The sequence below is a fragment of the Salvelinus alpinus genome, chromosome 6 (assembly GCF_045679555.1).
Source record: "Salvelinus alpinus chromosome 6, SLU_Salpinus.1, whole genome shotgun sequence".
NCBI lineage: Eukaryota > Metazoa > Chordata > Actinopteri > Salmoniformes > Salmonidae > Salvelinus > Salvelinus alpinus.
Window position 1 is genome coordinate 76,243,480 of NC_092091.1, and position 14,678 is coordinate 76,258,157.

At 39.3% G+C, this 14,678-nt stretch overlaps 1 protein-coding gene across 1 annotated transcript; it reads left to right on the forward strand.

The window, feature by feature from the left end:
• Positions 1-9,328: 9,328 nt before the first annotated feature.
• On the forward strand, positions 9,329-13,384 carry LOC139579386 (C-type lectin domain family 4 member E-like). Its single transcript, XM_071407968.1, has 5 exons — positions 9,329-9,610; positions 9,713-9,814; positions 11,060-11,214; positions 12,309-12,409; positions 12,531-13,384. Exons 1-5 carry the CDS (start codon positions 9,433-9,435, stop codon positions 12,679-12,681), a joined length of 687 nt encoding a protein of 228 aa, XP_071264069.1. The 5' UTR covers positions 9,329-9,432; the 3' UTR covers positions 12,682-13,384.
• Positions 13,385-14,678: the final 1,294 nt, after the last annotated feature.

Below are 14,678 nucleotides of genomic sequence, written 5' to 3' on the forward strand. Positions count from 1 at the left end.
ACACAGCAGCCAGGAAGTGGACTAGTGAAAGTCTAAGTGATAGTGGTTTCCAGAACAGAGAGAGAAATACACATATCAAATAAAAAATCAAATTTTATTTGTCACACACTTTGTAAACAACAGGTGTAGACTAACAGTGAAATGCTTCCTTAGTGGCCCTTCCAAACAATGCAGAGAGAAAAATAGAGAAATAATAGAAAAGCAATACTACGAGGAATAAATACACAATGAGTTGGGGGGTATGAGGTAATTGAGGTAGATATGTACATATAGGTAGGGATAAAGTGACTAGGCAACAGGATAGATCATAAACAGTAACAGCAGCATATGTAGCAGCATAAGTCAAAAGAGTTCAAAAGGTTCAATGCAGAGAGTAGGACAGGATAGGGTATTACAATGTGTTATATAGCAGTAAGGCTATAGCAACGCAGTGCTACGGTAGCAAAAAGCAGGAATGTAGAAAATGGAAGGTAATGGCGTAAACATGTAGCACTAAGTAATTAGCAAAGGCCTAATAGGATAAGCATAGCACAGGTTGTAAACACACTATGTACAGAGGGCTAGGCTAACCTAACACACAAACACAGTGGCCATCTTTAAGGCCTTTGCAAACTGCCTGGCTGAAGCACACAGGACTGGATAAATGGACTATTTAACATGATATACTACACCAGGATGTAACAAAGAGACATACACATCGCAGGTGGACATAGACATGTAGTTACATAGTACTACACACTGGGCATAAGTTATATCAGAAGATCCCTGACTCGGCAAAGTCCACAGTAAGGTTGAGCAAGGTTCATGAGGGAGAGGTCACCGGTGACGACCTCTCTGTTGGTGCAGCCAGGAGGTTTGTCAACTTGCTGTTGACTCCTGGTGCTGCAGTGAGAGCCTGAGGAGCTTGCCCTCTCAGAAGGGCCTTCAGGCGTCCACCCTCCTAGCAACCACCCCTAGCAACCAAACAGAGTGGTCAGGTGTAGAGGTGTGAACAGACAGTATTTAACCTGGGATAACCTCTGCTGGGGCTAGAGAGTCTCAAAGTGTGTGCCTCTAACTCCCAAGGTCAGAGAAAGGGTTTGAAAGAGAGTTTTGTACAATCTGTGCCCACATACCGTCTCCTGGCCTGTCCACAAACTGGAACAATTATAGTCTAGACAGAGGTGCTGTCTGTCTAGCACCACAGAGTTAAACTGCCCAGAGGCGCTGTCCATTCAGCAGTGCTGAATCCTGGCCTCGGCCTAAGCTACAAAATATATGGAGACTGTTTAGTACCAAAAATAAGGGGTTAAATACATGTAAAAAAAAATATATATATATATATAAATATTAATAATAATGTGTCCTGATCTTTCTTATCTCTCAGATATATAGCCCTACAATGGAGGTGTCATAACCAATTAAACCTAGCGGTCAAACAGGGAAATGGTTCCAATCGTTTTTCCACCATAAATGGTTCCCATTGGGGATTTTAGAAACACTAAAAGGACCGTGTTTTGTGTAGGCTTACCCTGGGGTGATGTTTTGATAACCATGTAAATCTCTCTCGGACAAGGTGACTTTTATCAATATATACGGCTGTATTTACTCTCAGATTCAAAAATGCGTACCTATCGCTCCACAAAAGCAGAGTAGGGGAAACATCTACTTGTCTCAGGTCTCAGAGTGAGTGATGTCACAGATTGAAACGTTTCTAGAATAGTGCATTTTGAGGCCATATGGCATAGAGTCTTACAAGCACTGGAGATAGATGCGGTAGGAACATGTGGGTCAGCGCACGTGTGGAGTAGTTGATGTTTCTGTGCATCTGTCTGTTGTATTTTGTCTGCATATGTTTACATTCTTTGAAAAATGTAATAAAATCTTTGAAAATTCAAAACGCTTCTAGCATGCACCGCTAACTAGCTAACCATTTTACACCGGTTACATATGTTTGTTTCCGCGCAAGGTGCATTGGAAGAATTGTAAATCCAATGTAAAAGGCTATGGAGTTTGCATTGCGAATTATTTGGATGTGATGTGTCCATATATTGTTTATTCTATGCCACCTATCGGTTGTAACTGTTGATCGCTACATCAGTCTATGGCTGAGCTGAGTTGAGCTGTGTCATTTTGTCGGATGACAAGAAATAAACGGCCATCGGAGGTTATCACTTGTGTATCTTGGCTACATTGGTATTTAGGCCTACATTTGGCAAACCTTTTTTGTCAATTTCGGTTAATAGCCTTAGCCTATGTCATTCGGGTAGCGCTAGCTGGCCTGACCACGTGATATAACTAGCCACCTAAATCTGATTACCAGAGGTAGCTAATTTGTAGTACCACTGAAGCTAGTGCTTGCTAGCTAACTACCACAGACAGAGTGGCTTGCAAAAGTATTCACCCCCCTTGGCATTTTTCCTATTTTGTTGCCTTACAACCTGGAATTAAAATGTATTTTTGGGGGGTTTGTATCATTTGATTTACACAACATGCCTACCACTTTGAAGATGCAAAATATTTTTTATTGTGAAACAAACAAGAAATAAGACAAAAAAAAATGAAAACTTGAGCGTGCATAACTATTCACCCCCCCAAGACAATACTTTGTAGAGCCACCTATTGCAGCAATTACAGCTGCAAGTCTCTTGGTGTATGTCTCTATAAGCGTGGCACATCTAGCCACTAGGATTTTTGCCCATTCTTCAATGCAAAACTGCTCCAGCTCCTTCAAGTTGGATGGGTTCCACTGGTGTACAGCAATCTTTAAGTCATACCACAGAAACTCAATTGGATTGAGGTCTGGGCTTTGACTAGGCCATTCCAAGACATTTAAATGTTTCCCCTTAAACCACTCGAGTGTTGCTTTAGCAGTATAATTAGGGTCATTGTCCTGCTGGAAGGTGAACCTCTGTCCCAATCTCAAATCTCTAGGAGACTGAAACAGGTTTCCGTCAAAAATGTCCCTGTATTTAACGCCATCCATCATTCCTTCAAATTCTGACCAGTTTCCCAGTCCCTGCCGATGAAAAACATCCTCACAGCATGATGCTGCCACCACCACCATGCTTCACTGTGGGGATGGTGTTATCGGGTTGATGAGAGGTGTTGGGTTTGCACCAGACATAGCATTTTCCTTGATAGCCAAAAAGCTAAATTTTAGTCTCAAAGGACCAGAGTACCTTCTTCCATATGTTTGGGAAGTCTCCCACATGCCTTTTGGCGAACACCAAACTTGTGCTTATTTTTTTCATAAGCAATATATTTTTTTCTGGTCACTGTTCCATAAAGCCCAGCTCTGTGGAGTGTACGGCTTAAAGTGGTCCTATGGACAGATACTCCAATCTCCGCTGTGCAGCTTTGCAGCTCCAGGGTTATCTTTGGTCTCTTTGTTGCCTCTCTGATTAATGCCCTCCTTGCCTGCTCCATGCGTTTTGGTGTGCGGCCCTCTCTTAGCAGGTGTGTTGTGGTGCCATATTCTTTCCATTTTTTAATAATGAATTTAATGGTGCTTCGTGGAATGTTCAAAGTTTCTGATATTTTTTTTATAACCCAACCCTGAACTGTACTTCTCCACAACTTTGTCCCTGACCTGTTTGGAGAGCTCCTTGGTCTTCATGGTACCGCTTGCTTGGTGGTGCCCCTTGCTTAGTGGTGTGGCAGACTCTGGGGCCTTTCAGAACAGGTGTATACATACTGAGACTATGTGACAGATCATGTGACACTTAGATTGTGTAATGAATAGTCAGGGAGAAAAAGGTGTAGATTCACACGCAGAGCACGGCAGGTGTTTATTTCGCCTTCGCAGAAGGCAGGAATCATGGTCACAGGCAGGTAATGGTCATACACAGGTAGGGAAACAGGCAGGTGAATCAAAACTAGGACTGAAGGCTATAACTGGTTCTCACAAACGGGCTAGGATTAGGCATAGTAGAATCAAAACGAACAATACCTCACAAAAGCACAAACAGAATGAACTGAACTAAATTAGGAGCTGATGAGACCAGGTGAGTAACTAACACAAGTGAAATCAATGAACAAAAATGAAAGACAGGGCTACGTTCAAGAACACAAAGAAACAGGGCCGCGTTCAAGAACACAACAAAACATAACACAAGGTTGACTAAGAAAATAAATACAAAACCTTACAGATTGCACACAGGTAGACTTTTTAAAAACGAATTATGTGACTTCTGATGGTAATTGGTTGCACCAGATCTTATTTAGGGGCTTCATAGCAAAGGGGGTGAATACATATGCACGCACCACTTTTCCATTTTTATTTTATTTTTTAACCAAAAAAAATGTCACTTCACCAATTTGGACTATTTTGTGTATGTCCATTACATGAAATAAAAATAAAAATGTAATTTAAATTACAGGTTGTAATGCAACAAAATAGGAAAATGCCAATGGGGATGATTACTTTTTCAAGGCACTGTATTGTAGTTAACATTACCCCTTGCTAGTTGACAAGTTATCATAGTTTACATTTTTGGTTTAGCTTATGTTGATTGTCTAGCTAGTTAACATTAACCACCTCAAAATGATCTAGCCTGCTCAGAGCCACGTAGCTAGCAAGTAATTTCCTTATAGCATCATAAAGCAATGACAGCCTAGATAGATAGATAGATAGATAGATAGATAGATAGATAGATAGATAGATAGATAGATAGATAGATAGATAGATAGATAGATAGATAGATAGATAGATAGATAGATAGATAGAGTTGAAGTCGGAAGTTTACATACACTTAGGTTGGAGTCCTGAAAACTTGTTTTTCAACCACTCCAGAAATTTCTTATTAACAAACTATAGATTTGGCAAGTCGGTTAGGACATCTACTTTGTGCATGACACAAGTAATTTTTCCAACAATTGTTTACAGACAGATTATTTCACTTATAATTCACTGTATCACAATTCCAGTGGGTCAGAAGTTTACATACACTAAGTTGACTGTGCCTTTAAACAGCTTAGAAAATTCCAGAAAATTGGGTCATGGCTTTAGAAGCTTCTGATAGGCTAATTGACATAATTTGAGTCAATCGGAGGTGTACCTGTGGATGTATTTCAAGGCCTACCTTCAAACTCAGTGCCTCTTTGCTTGACATCATGGGGAAATCAAAAGAAATTAGCCAAGACCTCAGAAAAAAAATTGTAGACCTCCACAAGTCTGGTTCATCCTTGGGAGCAATTTCCAAACGCCTGAAGGTACCACGTTCATCAGTACAAACAATAGTACGCAAGTATAAACACCATGGGACCACGCAGCCATCATACCGCTCAGGAAGGAGACACATTCTGTCTCCTAGAGATGAACGTACTTTGGTGCGAAAAGTGCAAATCAATCCCAGAACAACAGCAAAGGACCTTGTGAAGATTCTGGAAGAAAACAGGTACAAATGTATCTATATCCACAGTAAAACGAGTCCTATATCGACATAACCTGAAAGGCCGCTCAGAAAGGAAGAAGCCACTGCTCCAAAACCGCCATCAAAAAGCCAGGCTACGGTTTGCAACTCCACATGGGGAAAAAGATCGTACTTTTTGGAGAAATGTCCTCTGGTCTGATGAAACAAAAATAGAACTGTTTGGCTATAATGACCATCATTATGTTTGGAGGAAAAAGGTGGAGGCTTGCAAGCTGAAGAACACCATCCCAACCGTGAAGCACGGGGGTGGCAGCATCATGTTGTGGGGGTGCATTCCTGCAGGAGGGACTGGTGCACTTCACAAAATAGATGGCATCATGAAGTAGGAAAATGATGTGGATATATTGAAACAACATCTCAAGACATCAGTCAGGAAGTTAAAGCTTGGTCGCAAATGGGTCTTCCAAATGGACAATGACCCCAAGCATACTTCCAAAGTTGTGGCAAAATGGCTTAAGGACAACAAAGTCAAGATATTGGAGTGGCCATCACAAAGCCCTGACCTCAATCCTATAGAAAATGTGTGGGCAGAACTGAAAAAGCGTGTGTGCGAGCTAGGAGGCCTACAAACCTGACTCAGTTACACCAGCTCTGTCAGGAGGAATGGAACAAAATTCACCCAACTTATTGTGGGAAGCTTGTGGAAGGCTGCCCGAAACGTTTGACCCAAGTTAAACAATTTAAAGGCAATGCTACCAAATACTAATTGAGTGTATGTAAACTTCTGACCCACTGGGAATGTGATGAAAGAAATAAAACCTGAAATAAATAATTCTCTCTGCTATTATTCTGACATTTCACATTCTTAAAATAAAGTGGTGGTCCTAACTGACCTAAGACAGGGAATTTTTACTAGGATTAATGTCAGGTATGTGGAAAACTGAGTTTAAATGTATTTGGCTAAGGTGTATGTAAACTTCCGACTTCAACTGTAGATAGATAGATAGAAGTATTGATGCTCTTCTGAATTATGGTCATTCATGTCAGATAATACACATTATTTATTCTGTCTCCAGAATCAAATGCAAAGATAAATGGCTATATCTTCTTCTTCTATTATTATTATTACTTTTATTTGGTATTCCAGTTTTAATAGCCTTAACAGCACTGTGTGTCAATTTACACTGTATAGCAGAGTCGTTAATGTGATTTAAAAAATATATATTTCTATGATTCTAGCTAGATAACGAGGCATCTGAATTTACACCTCAGTGCAGTCCAGACTGTCATTTCTTACTAGTACAGGACAGTCCTCTTGGCTTTACAATCATTCATGCTTATCAAGAATATATGAATTAAACCGTATTGCTGTATTATATTGTGATTCACCGTAGCACCATTATGTATTGTGATTTACTGCTATGTATGCATTGAATTATTCTACACGTTCTCTGTCCTTGTGTGGTAATTGCACATGGCAGGTTGGTTGTAACCAGCAGTGCAACCTTGTAGCCTTGTCCATCTTCTTAAAGCAGGAAAAGAGAGAGCAGTAAAAGGATATCATCTTCTGCCACATCAACTGTATCAACCTACCATATTATTTCACACTAGGGTTTATTACTAAAAGCTACACATTTAAAAGGATTAAAAAGATACATGTTTTCTATGGATTAAAGGAGAGCAATGAGACCTGAGAGGTCTACACGGTGAGGGTATGATCTTTGACCCTCTGTAACTTTATCATTCATCATTAGTTCATTACCCGGATTATCCATAACCATGGTAGCACCCACATGAATGTAGAAGTGTTTAGAAACATGTTTTATTCTTATTTGCAATAAAAGTGACTCCAAAATGACACAATACATTATTTACCATTCATTTCTATTAGGCACAAAATAATCTAAAAGACAGCCTAAACGAACTGCATATGCATCCAACAAGTTTGTAGAGTCACAAGCTTGATGTGGTCATTTCATGCTAAGAATATGGGACCAAATACTATAAAGTAGTCAAAAATACTTTGGAATACTTTATTGAATAGAATCTTTAGGGGTGTCAATCATTTTGACCCTTACCTTTTTGAGAAAAATAAACATGACCTGTTAAACAAAATATCTTTCTCTGAGCAATTGTATTAGTATGAAATAATATAATTGTGCAATTTTTTTGAGCATACAATATAGCTCAGTATTTGTATTATTTATTTTACACTGTCGTTATTGCTCATCTTTATCAAGGCTGTCAGTAATTTTGGACCCCCACTGTAGTAACAGACAGAAGAGATGGTAGACCTGTCGACTATTTTGAAGGAGGTTTGTGCAGGAAATAAGGTTCAAGTTGACAAGATTGGCAGTGATATCACTCAAGTATATTCTTCTTACTTGCTACAGATATTTTCATGCTTCGATTTAGTGCAAAGATTCTCAACAGTACCGAACCATCATTACATTTAGCACACTGGATCAGGAGTTTACTGTATCACCAATCAAGTTACTTTATTATCTTTGACAGTCAGTCTTTGTTGTCAGGTTACATACAGTATGAACACAATATCAAATGCTCATATTTGGCTGTTGATCTCCTACATGGTTCCCAAAAGATAATCAAGGATCTTTTCAGTGGTTCAACCAGCTGTCACTCAAAAACTCCTCGACCAATCAGATTCATTAAGAAAGACGAGAGCCCCGGTGGTGTCTTTCGCCATTGCATCCTCACTGGTTAAGCCTACCCAACCCTCAATATCCACTTGGAGCAAGCGTGAAGTGTAAAATCTATTGTCTGGACATTATAATGACCCATGTTTGTAGTCCTGCACCTCCTGAACATGTTGATGTACAGAGTAAACAAATCTGCAGGAAGCTGAAAGGAAAGGGGGAGTGTAACAGGGTGAAGATAGCCCTGTGTTGCTATTGCATTGAATATGCTCCTGGATAGATTCCCTTTGTCTGGTTACTTTCAGGTTAACGAAGTGATTAAGCAGACTTGTTCCCCTTTCTATAAAAGAAGAGCACGTGTTGTGCTCTGGACACAAGCTGGATCAGGGAGAGGCTGCTGCTGGACCCCAAGCTGACAACTGGAACGGTTGAGTTTTTACTGAATTGTTGGATGAGCATTTTGATAAACTAAGAGTAAAGTAAAGACTATTGTTGTTTGTTTCCTTGTTGTGACAGCTTGGAGGCCAACAAAGTAGAAGCACAAGCGGTTATTGAATTGTTTAGCTGTATTATGATCTGTGCATTTGAAGGGGAAGGCTAATATTTGACCATTGAGCTTTACTTTCTGTAGTTATGTTGTATTTGCCTGTGGGCCTGGTTCACTGTTTGCTGTGTTCAACTAAACTAACTGAGTGATGTGTGATATCTCTCCACTGAATCTATCCATTGTGTACCTAACCTAAATAACAACCTGCAACTAGGTGCATTAAAGGGATAGTTCACTCAAATTGCTAAATAACATACAGGTTTCCTTACCCTGTAAGCAGTCTATGGACAAGGTATGACAGCCATCCATGTTTTGGTTCATTATCCCTGGCACTGTTTCCAAATGCTAATGTTTGACCATGACTTGAATGAGATTTGTGCCACAAATGCAAAAACGTTAGCAACTGGTTAGCGACTGGAAACCAAAGCATAGATTGCTGTCATACCGTGTCATAGACTGCTTACAGGGTAAGGAAACCAATGTGTAGTTTAGTCATTTGGGTGAAGAATCCCTTTAAGTAAGCTCCTGGATTTTGGAGTTTGTATACAGCCTTTCATGCTTATCCACATGAGTCGATGCAACTTGTGATAACTATTTTAAAGTCTTGTAATAAACGTGTAATATGTTTAATTCCGTGTCTGATCTGTTTCCACGACCATGTATCCACTTGACGTCTTCATTGACTCTGTCCTGTCCAACAAGAATCTGTTTGTTAAAGGAGTTCTGGAAACGCCCTGCATCTGCTTGCGGCTGTTACGTAGGACATTAATATGTCAACAGCTAGCCTTTCTTATCCATTTTCCCTCTATGGATCTTCCTGGTGTGATAGTTCCCTGTCCATCGTCACAAATAGCTTACAGAGACAGTGGTAACCATGGAGATGTCCGGGGACATTGTTTATACCAATGAAGATGTTTTCGGGGAACCGTTTGGAGTTGACAACCATAACTATGTCTTTGAAGAGTCCATGTGTGAAACTCCAGATGTGTCTACTTACTACCAGACTGGGAATGAGGAGACCCCAAGAAGCACACCACAACCTGGCTACTCAGGTAAGGGGGGCCACACACACGTACGTTCCATCCTTGTATCCCTTATATTATATTCAGACAGTTCATATTACTGTAGTTAATAGAAAGTCCTTCTCTGGTCAGGTTCTGAGAGCTCAGTGAAGAGACCCTTCCTAGTTGCTGCAGTGTGTCTGGGGCTGCTGTGTCTTCTCCTACTGGCTGGGATCATTGGGTTGTCAGTCTCCTGTAAGTTTGACAAGTACAATTGTGCTTATCATTTATTTCTAGGTAACAAGTATGAAATGGGTTATAAAGCAACCATTGCTTCATCTGTTTTTAGATCACGTTCACATTGGCAACTTATAGACAGACAAAGACAATCTTAACAATTTGCTTTCTGGTCAATGAGTTGACATTTATTTTCTTTGTAGAATATTGATTAAATTCATTGTGATTTCACCTTGTCAATAACTGTGTTTTTCTGTTCACCTTTTTGGTCTCTGGATATGCTGCTAATATTCTCAACAACAGATCTGTTTGTTTTAAAAAATAAATACAAAATCATATTTCCCTATGTAATAAACCCCAATAAATAATATGGAGTGACTACAGTTCTGGATTTTCTGGAACCCAACTTGCTGTTGCTAAAAAAGACGGAGATTTCTGCGCATGCAGGATCCACTAGCCTACCTGCGTTCAATTGCTGCTCGGTGACTCCACTGCCGCTTGTACACATAACAGCTTGAACAAACGTAGGTATTTGTCTGTTGGAACAGTAGGCCATTGCAAACATAAGTATGACACAAACAGTTTGTCTAGCATTTACATTTTTTCAGGAGGGGAATAATATGCAGCTATTTAGGCAATCTATGTGTGGTTTACACAGCATATCAAACATGCAAGAAACAGACAGGCAGTCAATAGCGATTTAAATGTTATTTTTTCATCATCATCATCATTGCAAGCATTGGCTGAACGGAAGGCAGACTGCTGGCTATATGTCAGCATAACTATAATGATTACATCTCACACAAAACGCTACTTGTGTTTCCCCAGTGCAATCGGAAGACTGCGTCCTGTTTGTGCTAGCTGTGGCAATATCCATTACAACAGACAGAAGGATGTAGCCTTCAAATAGATTTTTAGAACGTCATATATTTTGGGAAAGTTCGTTCAAATCTCAACTGATCAGAAATATGAGGCAGAGAGACAGGCTACATCATCATATGATCAAATTGGTTGATGGTTCAGAAGAGGGTCAGTAAAGTGAAAAACATTGAACGTGTGTGTACAACAACATATAAGCAGAACGTGATTCGGCTCATTAAGATTTGAGAAAGAAGCTTTCAGAGGGGTAGGACAGGGTCAAGGGCGAAAACCCCGTATTCGTAGCTTCGGCCTAAATAATCATATTTCTAACATAATAAAGATAACTAGATGTATAGGTCCTGAAATTGATTGATTGTATTGCAATGCAATGTGTTGTTAAAGTTCAGTTAACAGCGAAAACCTGTACGGAAGGATGGCAGAAGTTTGGCTGCAGCTGTTACTACAACTCCACTGTGAAGAACACTTGGGATTACGCCAGAAAGGACTGTCTGAGCAGAGGAGCAGACCTGGTGATCATTAACAGCGAAGATGAACAGGTAAGAGAGAGTGTATTCGAGGGAAAACATATGTTATTAAATCACTTTGAAATCAAAAGTGAAGTCTTTCAAGACCTCAGATGACAAGAAGCTTCCCTTCCTGTTGGGGGGATGCAGAGAGCTGTGGGTTGGCAGGGCACTACATTGCTGCCTGCCATGAGATCAACCAACCTGCGCTTGTCTTCTATGCCATTGTGTTGTTATTGTTAACGCTATTGTCCGTTGTACGTATGTTTGTTTTCTTACTGATTTCCATTTCAAATACAGCCCCATCCCTCCACCATTGGTTATTTTTTCTACTGATTGTCATTGATGTTAATATTGTCAATGAATCATTCCATTTCCAACGTATGCTTTGGCAATATGAACATTGTTATGTCATGCCAATAAAGCAATTCAAAATGTTGTAAGAGATGGAAAGAGAGAGAGAGAGAGAGCAACAGACAGATACAGAGAGAGAGAAGGGGTGAGATGGATATGATCAACCTTCATTATATGCTATTTAATTTTTTACATACACTACCGTTCAAAGTTTGGGGTCACTTAGAAATGTTCTTGTTTTTTTTGTCCATTAAAATAACATCAAATTGATCAGAAATACAGTGTAGACATTGTTAATGTTGTAAATGACTATTGTAGCTGTAGCTATAGCTATTGTGGCAACCATCACTCCTGTGCTCCAATGGCACGTTGTGTTAGCTAATCCAAGTTTAACATTTTAAAATACTAAATGATCATTAGAAAACCCTTTTGCAATTATGTTAGCACAGCTGAAAACTGTTGTCCTAATTAAAGAAGCAATAAAACTGGCCATCTTTAGACTAGTTGAGTATCTGGAGCATCAGCATTTGTGGGTTCGATTACAGGCTCAAAATGGCCAGAAACAAAGAACTTTCTTCTGAAACTTGTCAGTCTATTCTTGTTCTGAGAAATGAACGCTATTCTATTCCATGAAGACATGAAAAACGCTTTCATAGTTTTGATGTCTTCACTATTTCTCTATAATGTAGAAAATAGTAAACATAAAGAGAAACCCTTGAATGAGTAGGTGTGTCCAAACGTTTGACTGGTGTTATATATCTTTCTAAACAAAGGTATTTCTCACTACATTTGATCAATGGATCTGGATTGGTCTGACGGACAGAGAGACACAGGGAACCTGGAAATGGGTGGACGGCACACCACTGGCCAAAGCGTAATATATACAACTACTCTTATAAAAAGCCTCTGAACAATTCAAGTTGAAAACATTGATATTTTTCAGGATTATGTTTTTACCATAGAGTCTAACTGTATGACTGGTGTTTACCCTGTAGGTTCTGGTGGTGGTCAGAACCTGATTCTGCCGCTGGAGAGAAGGACTGCGCTATGATGTATAGAGGTGTACAAAATATTCCTCTACACGCATGGAATTACTTTAGGTGTGACTTGAAATTGGAATGGATTTGTGAGGTGTTTTTTTCTTAACAATACCATAACAACATTGTGTATTCTCAAACAAACACACACACCTTAAACTTGTCATGCCATATTATGCTTGTGATATAGTCACAAGAAAGTTTATTTTCGGTTTTATAGCAGCTTCCAGTGGTCAATATGAGTAATGGTAATTCTCCTTTATTTATCTATGCCAGGGCTGGCCAACCCTGTTCCTGGAGAGCTGTTCCTTCCTGTAGGTTTTCCTTTTAACCCCAGTTGTAACTACATTGATTCAGTTTATCAACCAGCTAATTAATAGAATCACGTGTACTACATTAGGGTTGGAGTGAAAACCTACAGGACAGCTAGCCAGACACTTTTAGAGGAATGATTCAATACATTTTTCAAATGAACTGCCAATATGCCAACATTCCATTCAAACAACACAGTCAATCCACAGCAATATGCTGGCTGATGATGGGACTTAGACAAGTTGTAAATGCAACAAGTACTGATATTGTATCATATAATAGCACTCACAGCTTTCCAAGAAAACTAAATCTGATACATTTATGGTCTGTTTACATATATTTGGGAGGCTATTTATTCAGAAAATTGGTATAAACCTGTATTAAATGTATTTATAATTATATTGCAATATTTTAGATTGACTATAATTCCATTACACAACTTCTGATATGCCTTACTTTTATTCTCTTGCTGAAGTAAAAGCAGGAAATGCATCACCTACTGTATGCCTCTACTGCCATTCATTTCAATTCGACTGGTTTTGGATTTCTCCCTGACCAAGATGGCTGCCATTTGGCCCCAGTATGGAACTTTGCAGTATTATGACAGAGCCCATCTAGTAATTTCATAGGATATCTATATATACAGTCAAGTAGAAATCTTAGGTCCCATTCCACAGCTAAGGCGAGGCGACGCAACAACCAATGGTTGCGTGCCACGCCATCGAATGTGTCATCGACTGACAAATTGCTGTAACATACCGTATGATGCGGTTAGCTGATACGTCAAATACCTTTCCAGGCGTTTTAAGATCTGTCAAGCGTCAGCAGCATCTAAGCTCTGGAACGCGTACATTTATGTTTTCCAAGAGATATACATTACACTGCACATTTCTCATCACAACTACAAACATATTAACAACGTTATATTTACCAGTAGTAGTAAAAAAAAAGCCTACCTTTAACTTAATACTGTGGACACAAACCACACAATCAGCATTGTCCAGGAGTGGTCTGTTTGCAGGACCAGAGGTAGTAGTCTCTTTAAATGCCTGTTTGTGTGTTTTGTGAGTCCAAAATGGTGCCCTATCACCTATATAGTGCACTACTTTTGACCAGAGCCCTATGGGTCCTGGTCAGTGAAATAGCACCCTATCCCTACTTTTGACCAGAAAAGTAGAATACCAGCATACCACTACACCAGGGAAGAAAATATACCCGACACAGTACTGAATCAAATAAATGACACAAATCGGACACGCTTGACTACTTTAATTTGGACTTAAAAACCACAAACAAATCCTCGGCCTGTATCTAGTTTAGTCCAAAACTATTTCTTCAGTCACCCCATTTACTTATAAAATAAAACTATTGTATCCATCCCTTGTATGTTATACTTCCAATGGGAACAGTGCAGAGCTATGATTTTGATTTCACAATGCAACCATGCTGTATGTTCTCATACAAATCTTTGTTCATAAAGACGTATTCTTTTTTTATCCACTTAGTTCATACAAAAACAATCTCCATTCACAAGCAATATTGACCTTATATATATTGACCAGCAGCCATTGTTCATTGACCAAGGTATTTTTTTATGTTACATTTTATAGGGTGTACATATTCGATTACATGTTGTATAGGCCTACATTTGATTTGGGACACTCAGAAGAACATGGATAGAGCATTGTCATGTGCTCAGATTTTAAAAGACAAGCGTTAATTAGCTACCACACTAGCCATCTATGGTAGAACATTCATCTGAGAACTAGGTCTAGAGAAACTTCAATTCACTTA

Coding starts and splice junctions, on each gene's coding strand:
- LOC139579386 (XM_071407968.1), top strand. CDS start 9,433: ATGGAGATGTCCGGGGACATTGTTTATACCAATGAAGATGTTTTCGGG. Junction 9,815..11,059: donor CATTGGGTTGTCAGTCTCCT/GTAAGTTTGACA, acceptor GTGTTGTTAAAG/TTCAGTTAACAGCGAAAACC. Junction 11,215..12,308: donor TTAACAGCGAAGATGAACAG/GTAAGAGAGAGT, acceptor TTCTAAACAAAG/GTATTTCTCACTACATTTGA.